General features: G+C 37.5%; 1 protein-coding gene across 4 annotated transcripts in view; it reads right to left on the bottom strand.

Moving 5' to 3' along the window:
* CTNND2 (catenin delta 2) overlaps positions 1 to 17,413 on the bottom strand; it is a 691,061-nt gene that overhangs the window by 137,903 nt on the left and 535,745 nt on the right. For all 4 annotated transcript variants that reach the window (XM_058831646.1, XM_058831649.1, XM_058831647.1 and 1 more), the window contains one exon: positions 7,524 to 7,737. In XM_058831646.1, coding sequence (XP_058687629.1) covers positions 7,524 to 7,737 — 214 coding nt within the window. The remainder of the gene's footprint in view (positions 1 to 7,523; positions 7,738 to 17,413) is intronic.

Here is a 17,413-nt window from a genome sequence, read left to right as displayed (position 1 = left end):
TGGAGTAAGGAGGTCTGCTTAAAAGTATCTCTAGCAAAAGGAGGGAATCAAATTACTGTGTAACCTCTGGGAATTGAAAAACTCTAGTACTTGAAAAAAGAAATACTGAAGAAACTACAATATGCAATTCCTTATTCAGCCATTAGCTTTGATCCAGAGTAAACAGATAGGAATTTTCATCACACAAATAATCTTGTTAATGTTGAAAACTGTTTTTATTTAAAACACCTAATTAGAAGTAAATTACATCATAGCTTTAATCAACTTTTAAAATTGATTGCAGTAGGATACTGTACTTGGAATTACATCCACTTAATGAAAGAGTAGGAAAGGTTTATAAGAGCTAATACCCTTAAAATCTCCATTTTGAATAAAAAGCATTTAAAACATACAAGCAAACTTTAGTGCCCAGGCAAGTAGATTTGAAATTTGTTAATCTTATCCTAAATCTGTTGGTGAAAAAACAATTCAAGTCTGCAAGTCACCTGCCTCTGTGCTTGGCAGAATTCTGCAAAACACTTGTTTGAAGTTATTAAAGATAATTCACTTATGTGCAGAGCAGACACTAAGCAAGAAATGAATGAACATATTTTCCTCAAATCATTTTTGTCAAATCAGTCATCACTTCTGAAAGCAGTGTTCTGTGCTAACAGTTCTGTGCTAACAGTTATCAAACTCCATGCTTAACCCTTCTAAGTTCCTTGACTTGACAGGACAGAGTGATCAGATATGGGAGGTGGAGGAGCTGCATTTTAAGAGGCACTTGTGTACTTTTTGCATTTATCCTACATGTCCATTTTGTTTTACTACATAGAGTTATGGGCCCCAAAGGATATTTGGCAGTCTTATATCTTAGCTAAGCATATATTGAACCAGAGCTGTGTCAACCTTGTAGCAGCAGTCTTAGCATGGTTATGCCATCATCATAATTTAAACATGCTGTTGGGGGTTAGGTGTCCTTCCTTTTGCTCTGTCTCACCCATGGAATTTTTACCCATTAGTGGAAAGGAAATCTGACTCCTGGTACTTAGTGGGTGCTTGAGAAACACAAAGAGTTCGGCTGGGCCGAGGGGGGAAGAGGGGCAGGAAAAAGGGAGGTCGAGGGCAGCTGGGGACTGTCTGGCCTCTTCAGCTTCAGAGCAGGACACTCACTGGGAGCTGTTGCGGCTGAGAGAAGGGAATTCGCCATCACCCAGATGGAGCTGCTGCTTCTTCTAACTTCTTCGTTCATGGGTCTCGCACCCCTGTCCTGCTGGGACATGCGGCAGTGCCAGCCACTGCTGCAGAGCTGCTGATACATCTCTCTCTTTAGTTCACCCGCCCAGGATTCCTACTCATTCCTGCCATTCCAGCTGGCTGTTCCATTGAATCCTGCAGGGGCACCGGGACTGACTGCCCGAGAAGGTTTGTGAAGCAAAGCCTCTCCTCCATCCTTTCCCGTCTCAGCCAAGAAGGATGTCACGGGGTCCCCAGTTCTGTTTTGTTGTTAACGCTGTAGTTATTGTTTGTTTGCCTTGTTATAAATACTAGTAAAGAACTGTTATTCCTATCCGCAGATCTCTGTCTGAGAGCCCCTTGGTTTCAAAATTATAATAATTCAGAGAGAGGAAGTCTATATTTTTGTTCTGAGGGAGGCTCCTGCCCTCCCTAGCAGACACCTGTCTTCTAAATCGAGCCACACACATATAAGGCTTTTTATGTCGTCTATTTGAAAAGCTTGTGATAGGCAGGATATGTATCTGAACCTGAAACTTGTATCTTTATGATCGGATTTTCAGTTTGTGTAATGCTGAAATAGTCTCTTTGGTTCCAAGAGCCAGCCACTTTGTACATTTATCTTCCTACCTACCTTTTACATTACATATCAAAAGCTGCTAATTAATTAGGCCTTTCACTGGTCCTTATACTTGCATTGCTCCATTTCAAAACTTGATTACACTTAAGAAATGGGATACTTAATATGAGCAATACTGAAGCAACACTTAATATAAACCTGCAAAGTAAAAGGGATACAATAGAGATTTTTAGGAATTACATCAAGGTGAAATGCTTTAAGAATACAGAACTCATAGAAGAGTCTTCTTTACTTAAGACTGTGGGAAAGTCACCTCGGAATGGGAATGAAAGAGCCTTTATTAATTTTCAAATCTAATTTACAGAGAGCAATAAGGTTACAAATAGGTACCACCTCAAACTGAATGTTTATATCACAGTAAGATTTCACAACTGTGTTTACACACTCCAGTAACTAAGGTAATGTCAAGGGCGCTTTTGCAGACAACTATTAAATTATTAAACTTCTTCAAGATCCTAAGCACTAAACAGTCAACCCTTTGCCATAATATTGTTAAATAAGATTTACTATACAAAAAAATCACAACTGTAATACCTTACAAAGTTCAATTAGAAAATAACATTACAAATAGGAAACAATTGCAGGTGTGTGATTTTGACTTTGGGAACCCCCATGAGAAAAACTGCCACTGTACTAGGCAGTTAAAAATTCTAAATAATTGGCTGAAATTACTTTAAAAAAATAAAATCAAATTAAATCTTCCACTGAAGTGTGCTAAAAAGGTCCATTTAAATAGAATATTCCCTTAAACATGCTTTATATATCACTGCAGGCTCACTATGTTGAAACTACACAGATTAGCAAAGGCAGATACAGGGCTCAGAGGGGCCTTCTGGAGTGACTTGACCAATCTGCCAATAATTTATGCGTATGCTAAGAAGCAGCATGCAATCAAAAGGAGGATTCACCTGCAGTGCTTAACTCAGCCCAGATAGATCTAAGGTGGACAACATGTAATTGCTTTCAGCGACACTGAGAGATTATCCATAAGGTAACAAACACCTCCTCATAAACATATGGCAGCTACTAAAACTGAAACAGGACTATGTACTGCATAACATGGGCTGACAACAGAGGACTAACCAAGACAAAATACAACAGGCCACAGCTGAAACTAAAGACAGCACTAATCAATACTGGAATCCAAAGTCTGGGAGGTAAATGAGATTCTTCCCTGTCCAACTTGACTGTGGGCTAAAGACACTTGGAGTATGAGTACTTATTTGAAAGAAACATTTTGTACACAGCATCGTGTAATATTTTGCAGAAATGGAATATATGCCTTTTGATTCAGTGAATAAAAATGAGAATGAAATACACAGAGTCAGTATCTACCTATCTATATTTAGTATATATGTATACTGTCAGATAGTTTCTGCTTTTAATTTTTTTAATGTGCTCATTTATAATTTATAATTTATAATTTATATATTTTAAGTAGACAAAAGTTAAATCTCTGACACTTTATTGTCAACCAAAATAAGCAGGAGACTGGTTGCTAGCACAGGAAAAAACAGTTTTTCCTGACATTATTTATAGCTGCAGCTCTATGCTCATGTACTTTCTAAAACTGGATTATCCACTTTTACCTTTCAATGTGAAATGGAATTTATGGATTTTAAACAGGTGATGCAGTCATTAAAGGGGCCTCTTTAAAAGGAGTTTTTTCTAGTCCAGAACCTCATATTTATAGGCAGAAACTGTTTCTAGCTGTGATGGATCTTGTTTGTCAAACAAGAGAAGAAACAGCAGTTTAAACCATTTTAACTGAGACAGACACAATTAACCAATCAAGCTGATGGAAAAAGGAGCAAGCATAGGTTGAGTCACAGCATCATAGAATGGCCTGAGTTGGAAAGGATCTAGCAACAGCTGCTTGACCCCATCTTCTGCAGAAGGCATCCATGGGATTCCTCTGTTAGCCTTGCTAAAATGTCAGATTTTTCCATGTATTTTTTTCCCTGACAGTAAAACAAATAGAAAAAATTATAAAAGAGGGTTTTGTGGAAGAGTTCATAATTAACTTGGTAAAGGCAAGAGAATTAGAAATCAGTTACTCATTGTCATTATTACCAAGTGAAAACATTTTTTTCTACCATCTGCAGGATCTGTGCTAATTTTGTGTGTTCCTCTCTGTTTATATTTATTAGAAAAGTGTTAACATTTAATTATTTTAAAATAGAAGGCTTTAATTTTTTTGTATTAACAAGTGCTACTATGGAAACTGGTTGCACAGTGCTGGGGTAAAAAGATGGCTATATTAAGTGTGGTACATTCAGGTTACACCTATTTCTTTTCATTTACAGACTTACAGACTTAGATTGTGATTTAGGTTCTTCTTGAGTCTCTGAAAATTACCAGAGGCTGTAGGCCATGCCAACATCTCTATTTCTATCAGAGTATTTCACTTTTGCACCAATGTATATATTCATGGGTATACTTAATTTTATTGTTTTTCTAGTAAAAATCTGTAACTGTGGAAGTGTTTCTGTAAAAATAATCTTTCCATATCTTAGGAAGTATTTCCTGGGCATTAACACCATCTCATTTCATAACAGCCAGGCAAGTACACTTCCCTCAGACCTTCTTCATGGGAGCCTACATTAAAACCATTTCCTGGACATGAGAGAGCCTTGAAGTTCTAACAGTTTGCTATAAGGTTAAGTCTGTGCAATCCAAAAATTTGAGCATGGTAAGGTTTTCCAGTATTAGCCCAAGACCTCTGCTGTGGAGGAGGAGAAAGATGAGATAAAAGAAAAAAATTTAAAAACTCTGTTTTGGAGAGATAATTGCAGAAAGAAATCTCTGGAGAAGAGGACAAGCCACAAATGGTGCTGAAGGCAATCCTGACATCAAGGAGCTACTGAGCTAGAAAGCTGATCTGGAGGTTTCAATACCCTTTCAAAACCAGTCTTGAGATTGCCAGAAATTGAAGTTATAATCTACTTAGGAAGAGCAACGAGGAAGGAAGAGAATGGGCATGTTTGAGGAAGAAACTAATACCAGAACTTTTGCTCCGCTGTGCCGGTGCTTCACAGTACTTGGGGCAGGCAATGAATGCTTCACTACGGCCAGACAAATTGAGCTGCTAAATAACCTCTCCAGGCCATACTTCTTCTCTTGTAGCTGAGTGCCTACTCAGAGTGATTCACACCTTCATCTTGCCAGATTTATGGACAGGTCATTTACACTTGATAGGCTCAGATCCCCATCTGTATGACAGAGATAATGATACTTCCCCACCTAAGAGAAGTGCTCTGAGGAAATGTGGATGACTATTTAGAGGCAGCCATGTCAGAGCCTGTATGAATTCCTAAGGCATGAACTTTGTGTCCTCTCTAAAAGTAACAAACAAGAACAGCTTTTATATAGACAGGATGCACAATGAACATGAGATGGAAAGGCTCAAAGTATTATGCTTACCCCCAAAACATACATTTGTTATTATTTTCTCTGCATCTCCCCCAGGCTGTGGAGCCCCTACTGAAATAATTACCTTCCTGTCACCTCAGCTCATGAAGGCTGATGGAAAGGATGACAAACTTTTTATTTTTCCTTATGCCTGCCACTAAGTCAAATCTTCTCATTACCAAGGGAGATGCTGCAGGAGCTACCTTTCATTCCCCAGAAAGGACAGAAAGAAAAATTCAGCTGGGATAGCTGTCACACTACAAGACTTTACCAAAAAAAAAGCAAAGGAGAACTGAATCAGATGCATGACTTTAGCCTGTTTCCTAAGAGATGCAAGATGAGAGTGGCAGCTATGAGCCTTGCTTTGGAAGGAAGCTTTGCAGAACACTACCACAAACCTGTTTGGATTTTGAAAGCAAGGGCCAGTGATCTGCATTCTGAAAGGCACAAAACATGACAAGGGCAAGCAGTGGCCTTCAGGAATGTACTGGCTATTAAAAACAAACAAAAAACTCTGATGCAAAACCAGGCTCAGTATAAATAAAATAATAAATCTTGAATAAATAAAAATAAAATCTTGAAATACCACTGACTTTGATTCTATTCTTCAGGGTCACCATCTTGGTCTTCTCCCTTTTCATACACATCCAGAACTCCTGATGCTCACTATCCCTGTGTGCTACATCTACCTGTGCAAAGCTGGGTTACTGCCTACCACTGATGGTCAGTACCTACTCCTCTTGGTAGTGACACTTTAAGGGCATACTAGAAAACAAACATCCTTTCTTTCTGTGGGAATTTGGGAAAATTTAACAGCATACTGTGCAATGGAACCAACGTAAACTGTAGCCCAAGCCCGGTATATTTTCTTTAAATGACCTAATGACATTACATGCTCCATCTACAGATGGCATGGGAAATGCCACAGTCACTGCTGAGGTTTAGTAGCAGTTTACCACTACTCAGAATAAACGGGCAAAATGTTTCCTGGAGCCAGGATACTGAGACAAACAAGTATGTTGACTCTGAAGCAGTGGTTACACCTTATTAGATCTGTCAGTAATTCTATCACTCTACAGGAGGCATGATCCAAGCCCATGTTACCTGTATCTCTGCCCCATTAATGCTGACTAATAAGTAGGAGATGGTAACTGTTGTAACTGAGAAACAAAATTAAATATAAAAAAATCTACATTTAATAAACACCATGCAGTTTATTCAAACACCCTCAAGGAAGAAACCTGGACCCAACCAAAGGATGCTAATCTTATCAATTGTATCCTAAATGAGACCTAATATACAAGGGTAAGCAATTTCTGCAGAAATATAGATGATAATGTGTATTCTCATAATTCTGTGACAGAAGTGAGAAATTTTCTTACATATTTTAGTAGTAAAATTGTAATGAAAATATCAGCATTGAAAACAGGATAATGAAAATATTTTTGATTTATAATGCTAAATATTCACCAAATAGAAGTGAAAAATAATTAAAAAACCCTCTGCCTCACTTTTGTTTTACATATTATATATGCTACCTTAAGGGCAAGGTGAGAAAAAACTCCAGTCCTGTTTGACAGCATTCCTGTACTCCTGAATACCACCACCCCTCCCCTCTCTCTTGAATTTCAGAAAGGAAAAAAAATCCACACAATCTTAAAAAGACCAGATCCTACTATATCAAGAAAAGAAATAAACCACTACCTGCATGCTCTGTGTATACATCACATAGCATGCTATCAAATTTCAGACACAAGGCTACAGAGGATGACTTTCACCTCTCCAGCACAGTCTTCCATGTTCCTATCAGAACCCCGAGAAAGGCAGAAAACCCCTGAACAAATCCACCCTCTCACAACATTACTACATAGGATATAGAAAGCAATGAGTAAAAGTTTTTAAGTAAATCCAATAAAATATGGCTCCTGCCTGGCCAGCCCTACACCAGACAAGAAAGCAGAGGATTCTCACCACAACATATCCATGTGGGGAGCACACCTCCTGGAAGAGCACTCATGGCTAACCAAGAACAAAGTGAACCAGCAACGACAGGCATAAACCATACTTACATCTGTAAACTGTCTGATATTGAAAGCCATTAATACATTACATAAATCCAAACGGCTTGAAAGCTTTTTGTTATGGCAAGTAAGATGGTAATGAAATAGTTACTTGATGGAACAAGCGGCATGCAGCATAGAACTGTGCTTGCAAGTCTGACAGAGAGTCTGAACAAAAAATACTGAAAAATTCAAACCTGTGACCAGTTCTCTGATTTCCAAATCTGTAGTCTTGCGGAGTAACCGTACTAATGCTGGGATACCACCACAGTTTTTCAGAGCTATTTTGTTGTCATCATTTGCCTTCCCATATACCAAGTTTCTCAAGGCTCCACAGGCACTACGGTGGACTTCTGTCATTCGATGGTCCAACAGGTCCACCAGTAATTGTATTCCGCCTTGTCTTCTTATCTGAAACAGGCCAAAGTGATAATCATACAGTTAGGAAATGAACACCAGTATTAATTAATGCTGTCCACTGTAATTAAGCTGTGTTTTATGTGGACTGAAGTCCAGCAAAGGTGCGCTGGTAACACCATGGAGCTGATACATTTCACTGCTTTGCTTCCTAGTATCATTCTTTCAGTGGCAATGTAAGCGTACAGTGACAAACCAGAACCTCTGTAAAAGCAGCCCAACTTAGTCGAGTGTTGTCTCATCAAGCTTTCTCATGGTTCATCAAGGTTTGCCCTAGCAAGGGTTTGTTCTGCACTGGAGAAACATCATCTCCTTCAGAGTATAACACATCACAAGCTAGAAAAAAAAGCACAAGGCTACAGCAAACAAACAAAAAAAAAAAAGCACTTTATCTTATAAAGTTTTTAGGAGTCCTGCCTTTACATTTAATTGCTGAGAATGTCAACAGCTACTGTAGTCTCAGTAAGGATGTTACATCATCTAAAATGGGATGAGCAAAGATGAAAGGAAAAGGAGGAAGTCACCAGAAATATAAAGACAGGGATGAGAAATAAATCATGGTAAGCTTGTTCTAACAATATTGAGGGAGACCCTTAAGTGATACAGGAACAGAAGTCTTATGTGTACCCAAGGTGGCCTACACAATAAATTTCTAATGTGATATCTTATATTAAAAAAATTCTAGAAAAGGCACAAAAATATTTATATATTTGAAACAAATGATCAAGAAGGTCAGGTACAATTTATTATGAGATCCATTTCAAACAAATACATCTTTATTGTTCCGTGACACTACTTGTTTCTCAAAGAATAACCAGTCTTGGATCTAATTTTAAGAAACCACAGAGATTCATAACTGACATCTGAGGAGTACAATGCGTTAGCTTTAAGCATATTATACAGACATCTCTGAAAAAGTCAAGAAGTTTCCCCATGGGTATAGCTGGCAAAGGCCTAAAAGAAACCAGGCACTTTAGCTGGCCATTTTACATTGAGGACAAAAAAAAAAAAAAAATTAAAAAAAATTGTGAAACATTTTTTGTATGGGCATGTGTTCTTGGGGCTCTGCAGGGGGAAGTCTTGGAAGACAGAAACAGTTAGAGAACAGTAAAATATATTAGGAATTCAAGCTTCATCTACTAACTTAAAATCTTTATGTATAACTGATGTATGGAATTTCATGGATCTAACAGAGGCTTAAATGAGGCAAAGTGCTGGGTCCTGTGTTACTGTCACAAGCCCATGCAATGCCACAGGCTTGGGGGAAGAGTGGCTGGAAAGCTGGCTATTGGAAAAGGAACTGTCTACAGCAAGCTGAACATGAGCCAGCAGGTGCCCAGGTGGCCAAGAAGGCAAATGGCATCCTGGCCTGTATCAGCAATAGTGCAGCCAGCAGCATTAGCGCAGTGATCCTCCTACTCTGCTTGGCACTGCTGGGTACTTAAATCCTGTGCTCAGTTCTGGGCCCCTCACAACAAGAAAGACATTGAAGTGCTGGAGTGGATCCAGAGGAGGGCAACAGAGCTGATGAAGGCTCTGGAGCACAAGTCAGATGAGGAGCAGCTCAGGGAGCTGGAATTATTTAGCCTGGAGAAAAGGAGGCTCAGGGGTGACCTTATCACTCCCTACAACTGCCTGAGAGGAGGCTGTAGCCAGGTGGGAGTTGGTCTCTTCTCCGAAGTAACAAGTGGTAGGACAATAGGAAATGGCCTCATGTTATGTCCGGGGAGGTTTAGGTTGAATATTATGAAAAAATTCTTCACTAAAAAGGTTATCAAGCACTGGAATGAGTTGCCCAGGGAATTGGTGGAGTTACCATCCCTGAAGGTACTTAAGGTGTGCAGATGTGGTACTTAGTGGTGGAATTTGCAGTGCTGAGTTAATGGTTGGACTAGATGATCTTGATTATTTCCAGCCTAAATGATTATGTGAATCTACGATTCACTTCAAATAAAGACTGAAAAGTGATTCAGGCTTTAGGGTTACCAAATTGAACTATATGAAATTACTCACTGCTAAACCAGAAGTTCCCCTTTCGTCTTCAAGTTTATCTGGCATATTTTTACTTTTTTAATAACAGCAAAACCAAAAAATAGAACAGCTGTGTTATCAAAAAGCATATACACCATGATGCTACAGTGTTAAATTAAGATGTTTTAATATCTATATAGTTACCATACAGCTTTGGTCTAAATGCCAAAGTGACAGGATATTTTTCCTTAAATAGGCATTGTATCAGTACTCATGTGCAACTTTCTGAGTAATATGCAGGTCACCTCAAAGACTACAGAAGCTGGCACTACATGATGCATGAAGACATAGGAATGGACATTGGTAAAATATACCAATTTCAGGCAGAAAAGTTCACCTATCTTTTTGAGAGCTTATGCTTCTGCTGCTCAGAGAAACCATGACATCTTTCAGTTTAGAAATGAGAAAAGCAGGTCAAAGAGAAAAGGTGCTGCAAAATATCTCACTGGTCAAACCATTTCCATGTGAACAGGACAACTTGCAATTAAATAATTAGCTCATTTCTGAGCCAGAAAAAAAAAAACCAAGTTTATATGGGATAGCTGGGTGTGAAGCTTCCTTGTTTTGTTTGTTTTGGTTTACAATCCATTACCATTTAACCTTCATATAAAAATATATTTGCTTCCCCTACTAGCCAGATTTTCAAAACCAAGCAGGCTACGTGAAGAACCACCTACAAGACAAAACAGATGACATTTACTAAACAGACTAAGAACACAAATTTATGCATCGGTTCGACAAAAGGTGAATCAACCACTGAGCTTCACACTTCAACCTTGGAAAAGAAACAAGATCTGATAGAAGAAAGAATACAGTTAAAAAATATATGAGCTGCCTGGTGTGATGAGTAATATCAGGGACAACAGAATGAAAAGATGCCTGCTGATCTTTGTGAGCTATATTTTTAAAACACAATATGTTGAATGAATATTTTTATTGCTTTGGTGCTAAAAAAAATAGAGTAAGAATGAGAAAAAGCATTACTTTGTAGAAAAAATCATACTGTGTGCTACAATTCAGCTAAAGACTCGGAGGCCTCTGTCTCCATTCAGAGGGACTCTGTGCCTGTGCTGTTTTCCCCACTCTTCCCCTTGCACACAATCAAGTGGCATTTCACATTCCTCAGCAGTTTATCCTGTTGCTCTCAGGTGATCAGGTGATAGGTTTTGCTATCTTCTGCTCATTTGTAACGGGTAATGTGTGGTTCTGCTACACTGAGACAGTATTCCTAAACTACACTTTCCAGTCATGGTAGCTAACTGCACACTAGTATTCAGCTCATGCAACTCCTCCTCTCTCAGGAACCTGAAGCCAGCAGCAGACTGAAATGATTCAAAGATAGATTCTTAAAAGCAAAGGCATTAAATATTTATCTAAAATGCATTTCTGTCAGAAAGAAAAAAAGGGTAATACAACAGAAATTAAATGGATGTTACATAACACTTTGCATAACCTGACAAAATTTCTTAAATTTTACTGAAGAAAGATTTATTTTACAAACTTTCTTTGAATTTCCAAGCTCAGATATTTAGCAGATGTCATGCAGGGAGAGATGGAGGTGATGGTTCACAACTAGGAGCTCAGTTTCTGATACTGTTTTTTTATATAGACTACTCTCTTGCTTTGGTGGTTTTGTTGGTTTTTTTACAACAGGCCTTTATTCACAAGTCTTACCCCATTTTCATGCTACTATCATGTATCTATATAGATGTATAAAACTATACTCTCCAGCAGGTTTAACTGTGCCTGATAAATTGTGTGATTGTGATGGATGTTATCAGGATCTATTCAAATGTATGGAAATAGAGGCAAAGAAAATGAAATTGTTTGTTCAAGTCCTTTAGGGAGCTATGAGCCACAGAGTTGAGGACAATTCTGACCTAGTCTCCCAGGGCAGATCTCAGCTAAGTTAATCACAGCTCCAGTGAATTCAATAGTGCTACTGCCAAATGTCTTTGCCAAGAACACTGAGACTGATGGATAAGCAGCAATTTGCACCAATGGGACATCAAATCCCAAATCACAATTTGATACTTATGTCTCTTTCCTAACACAAGATAAAGAAAACATTTCTTAATATAATATTTATTAACATATCAGTGGCTGCTGCTTTGTTACATCTAGGAGGAAAAGAAAATAGAATATGTCAGTCTGTTTGCCTACTAAAAACAGTGTACTAACTTGTCAGAAGATACAGAAGATCAATTCTGTTCTTACACAGACCAGCCCCAAAGTAGCCACTTCTGAACTCAGAAGAATGACTTTCAACTCTTCAGCATGCCCAGTTGCATCTACTCATGTCTTGAATGCATTGTCCTCTTTTTACACCATCTCTTCTCAGAAATAAGAAGAAAGAGGATCTGAGGAGAAGGATTAACAATGCTGGGTGAATCTGTTTGCATTGCATTATTTCTCATGACTCTCTTAATTCATGGATACCATTAATTTCTGTAAATTATTTTCCTTTCTTTTTCTCACTGGAAATATTTTGTGTATATCTTTGGAAGACATTGTTAGAGACCTGTTGAATACAGAGCTGTGATTAGAAATCTATGCCAATTAAAGTGAAAACTGAAAGAACAGAGATTATATAAATTTTGGAAAAAAAATTATTTCCGTGAAAGAATGCACAGAGCTGCTTTCATCTGAGGAATCACATTCCTGAGGAATTTCTTTTACCAGGTTATTTTCAAACTTTCCTTTAAAGTGGCTCTCTGCCATTAATGTCACTATCTACTTGCTGGCCAGAAGCACTTGACTAGCCCTATTGATGCCACAACACAGGCAGACAGGACAGGAAAGGTGCCAGATTTTCTAGTACACAGATTGATAAAAGTACACTCATGTCAGCTTGATGACAGAGTCTTCTCCTCTGGCATAGTATGATGGTTTTTTGCATCACATCTGAGAATATATATTTGTATCCACACTATGAAAAAAAAATTTAGACTCAAGAAGGGGTTCAGGCTGCTGCTGGAGGCAGTGAAGATGTCAATTAAGTTCCTAATAAGGACAGCTTCTATACCTCATGTCAAGAGCCTATGAGAAATTAATTTATCTCTTTCAATGCTTATCTTTGACTCAGTGATGTTTACCATAACAGTGGACTGTTAGACACTTCATCTATCAGGAGTTACACATCACCAGCCTGAAGTATATGTGCTGGTAAAACAAGTCAATCGATAAAATGTCTGAAACTATATATCTATATATATATATATAATATACTTGATATCATATATATATATATATATATATGAGATATATATCTATATATCTATGTATCTATATATCTATATATATGAGATATATATTATACTTGATTACATTAAGATTTTGGCATATGAATTCTTGATAGCTTGCTTTCCTTATACACTACAACAGATTGGCTGGATGTGTGGAAGGAAATGCAATGTAGGATGTGAAGGGTATGTAGATACTTGGAATGTACAGGCACCTGTTCTGTGAAGGCATTGCTCAATGGCTATCCAGCATATAAACAGAGACTAGAGAGGAAAAACAATAAACCACACTGAGATACACAAACTCTGCAGAGCAGGAGACAATACCAAAGACCATGTCTGGGAGGTCACTGCTTGATGGGCTGCTGAAGGAACCACTCCAAAGCTTGGAGAGGTTCCACCTGAGCTTCATTAACTGGTAAAGTGGGAACACAGGGAGAAATGAATGGAAAGGTCCTATAGTAAAGAGCATGCTGATGGGATTGTGTCAGTGTGCCAGACTCACAGGATGTTTAGCACAAGGGCAAATATAGGGAAAGAGAGACATTCCAAATACATGGGGGAGGAACAACATGAGGAAATAGAGAAGGCCATGTGTACATAAGTTATGCTTCAGCATGTTTGTCTGGCCACACCCCTCATTTGATCACTACACCCTGTTTTATCTGGTTATTAATCCTAATTGCTAACAATGGCATAACACTAGTGAACCTTTAGCTGGAATAGCTGATGAAAAGAACAGGATACGCGGGAAAGAGCTATCAGAGACACTGTGGATCTCAGGGACAGATACCAGTGAGACCAGAGTGAACAAAATATAGGTGAGGTACCTCTCTTCATATCAAGCTATGAAAAATCTGGCCCTGGAACCTGGCTATTGCTTATGGTTTTGCAACAGCAGAAGTAAGTTAAAGCAAATAGATATTATCTGTTTTAACTCTCACTAAGGTTTTGAACCCTATTTTGAAATATATTCTGTGAAATCTGTGGAGTGAAAATTATTTTATTCCCTCCAGAAGCAAAGAAAAGAAGCAAAACCCTTTCCTTCAATCACTGCTAAATCAAAATTGCCACTTCCATCCCTTGGAAGGCTACAAAAATTAGAGCTAGAGATACAAAAAGAAAGAACAGTGAAAATTCAAGTTTTAAACAGTTTAGCCAAAGAATGTTAGATAATGAAATATTCCAAAACAGCCTAAAAATGCTTCTGTGACAGAAACCAAAACCCTCTTCTATTTATACTCAGATATCAGTGGATATCTGAGATATTGTTAAAACGTTGCCAGTAGGTATAACTGAAACGTCCTTTTCTGCATTTAATTCTGAGTACCTTGACTTACAAAGTAAAATATAATGGAAACAGAAGAGAAGTAGGAATAGGTAAAAAAAATGTTAGACTGACAGAGTGATAAAGTATGCTGCAAAAATAACTTAATCTCCTCTTCCTGGTAAGACATTAACTGTTGCACTGTTAACAGCTCCACATTCCCAATTCAAAGATTAATTAATGGTTAGATGCTTACTTTCCACATTTTTCTTAATAATAACTATTGAGCAACTCTTCATCCTAAGGAGAAGAAGGAAATCTAACAACAATCAATCCTTTCTACAGATCATAGATATTAATTGCCAGTTAAATTGACATAGCACACTGCATCATCTGCCACTTATTCTGTAATATTTCTGCTATTAAGAAAGCATGTTTTAATATATAAAAATACACATATTTAAACACATGGTATTATTTTTAATGCCACTCTATTATATATAGAACAGAGCTGAAAAATAACTGGCTGCTAGCACAGGTGACGTTACATATCCAATAACCACCAAATTAAAAGGACAATTCATTTTAAGCCTACTTCTGGAAATAATTAGTAATGTTCTTAGATACTGTTTTTCCACCCAGGAGGGCAAGCACTAACTACTTCACATGTGAATGGATTTTGAGCAACTCCGTTCCACCAGTGCTGGAAGGAGAAGCTACAAACGAGCCAAATCAAATTCCCAAGAATATTTTAATTCTGCCTACATGGCAGGCCATGTAGTGTTTGTGAAACAGTCTTTGACTAGTGCTACCCTGTTCTTCTCAGGCTCACTGTGTGAGCAAACTGGTGCGCCCACATGGACCAGGGCACTGCAGAAAAGGCCAAGATGGCTGCACAGCAATTGGACTGCACTGACTGTTTATACACAGTATCCATGAAATTATTATATTTCTTCATGCTTTTACTGCAGTTACAAATTCTCTCAGTTTTTTATCTTTGCCTTGTTTACATTACTAAAATGACTTTCATCTAAGAGGGAAAGTACTACACTATTTTTTGGAGAAGGGTTTGGAATATGCGCAGCCCCACTGTTAGTTAGTTTCAGAGGGCCAATTACTAGAATTTGAAATAGATGTAAGGGGGAGAAAGCAACTCAACAGAACAGAATACGGGAATAATATTCAGTGCAGCACATCTCTTGAAACAAATATACTGGTTCAAACTTTAAATCCTCCTCTCCATTATTTCTTCTGATGTGCCTATGGAATATCAAGTAGACAATGCAAAATCTGTACATTGCAAATGCACATGAGATGTTTTACAGACAAATTTACCTGTAACATCATAGGGTAATTTAGCCTCATTAGTGAACTAATTTGCTACAGGTTTAAAAAAGTGTTGAGCAATTTTAGCTGAAAATAAAGCAGAATGTTATGCAAATTGCTGCATTAACTCCAAAGTCTAATTTGTTTAAGGAATCTAAATCAGGGTTTAGATGTAGGTCCCATTTAAGAATGGCTTTCTCATTAGAACTTTTTAGATCAGATACAAAGGTAACATAAAGCTGTGAAGTGGCATAATACAAATAAATTCAACTATCTGTATAAATACAATGTTCTGCTTAAAGTTAAATAAGAATTGTTCCCTCTGTGCTAAACTGCATTGTATGGAGAAAGATGGGGATTTTTTTTTTTCTGTGTCTGTAGAAACCATGTGGGTGTTTGGTGGAAAACTTGTGTGACGTGAAGATGCAAAGCATGGGGTCAATACTCAGGATCTTTTTTATGGGAGTGGGTATCTTATTTCTATTATTGAGTACAGATTTGTTTTTCCCTGTGTCTCTTAAGTGACCTCTTTAGATCTTGGGATCTATGTATGGGGTTAAAAGAGGGTCAAAACTATTTTCTGAACAGGAGACTGAAAATCATGTTCTAAAATTGCCCTGAGAAGGTATGAATAAATGTACTGCCTTCTCAGTTAGTAAGCCTTAATGTATTCTGCTCTGTGACACATTTTGTTTTTCATGCTTGGTAAGAAGACTATAGCTATTATGAATCAAAGTTTTCTTGGGGGAAAAAAAAATAAAAAGGAAATCCCTGGGTAGGCATGAATTACCTATAATTGTAAAGCACTTTACCCTAATACTTTCAAAAACCATAAAACATTACATTTGAAGGACAACACAAGTATTCTCTAATCATGAAGGACTAGTGAGATCTTCCAAATAACGCTTCAAACTGCAAGCACAGAGCTGACCTTAAATGCTTGTCTGACTGCGAAGGCATCAGAAAAGCAATTCTCAATCCCACTGTTAAAAGCAGTATCTCCTAACATTAACAGATTGGCGCTGACCTACATTATAAAAAGAGGAACACACATAAATATGATAAAATACACAGATGCCAAAGCCATCAGTAGGTCCTGTAACTATTTGATATTGATTTGGGGTTTTTGTTTTTCAAAAAATGCACAATGCTAAAGAAGGTTCAGCTGTGTGCATGCCATAGACAGTGCAATTGCAATATTACTTAGGATGCAAAGACATTGACATTACTCAACCAGTCAACTGATTTAGTACTGTCTGACATTAAATGAAAAATGATGATTAACATCAAGGGTTTGGATCACTTACTTTCTGGTATTTAAAAATAATTAAGTATCTATTTGAAAGTGAAGGTTTACATTCATTATTGGTGAAAAGAACTGACATACATACTTCAACTAAAAACATCCTGGTATTCATATAACCAGATACCTAGTAAAGTTTAACAAGTAAAGAAAACTCTTTTTTTTTTTTTTTTTTTTTTTTTTTTTTTTTAATGTAAAGCAAAAAGTAAGTTTTTTAGAGAAAACAGCATGTCACTTCTTCAAATTTTTTTAACAGCAATAGAGGACATCACCTCAGGGTTATATGAAAAGTTCTGAAGCTGCAGTTCATGCTGTTCATTTAAGGATATCATAAATGGGATGTAGTCAATGTGAACACAAATACCATCTAGAAACAAGATGGTCACCAGTAAGACCAAAGAAAATATTTTTTTTTCAGTCATTTAAGCCCAAACAACAAAACAAAACAACTCCATCTGACATTTCAGCTCTAACTGGAAATTCAAGAAGTTACTTTTTTGA

This window comes from Poecile atricapillus, chromosome 2, assembly GCF_030490865.1.
Source record: "Poecile atricapillus isolate bPoeAtr1 chromosome 2, bPoeAtr1.hap1, whole genome shotgun sequence".
NCBI lineage: Eukaryota > Metazoa > Chordata > Aves > Passeriformes > Paridae > Poecile > Poecile atricapillus.
The sequence above is the reverse complement of the archived record's forward strand: the minus strand, read 5'-3'. Positions and strand labels throughout refer to the sequence as shown.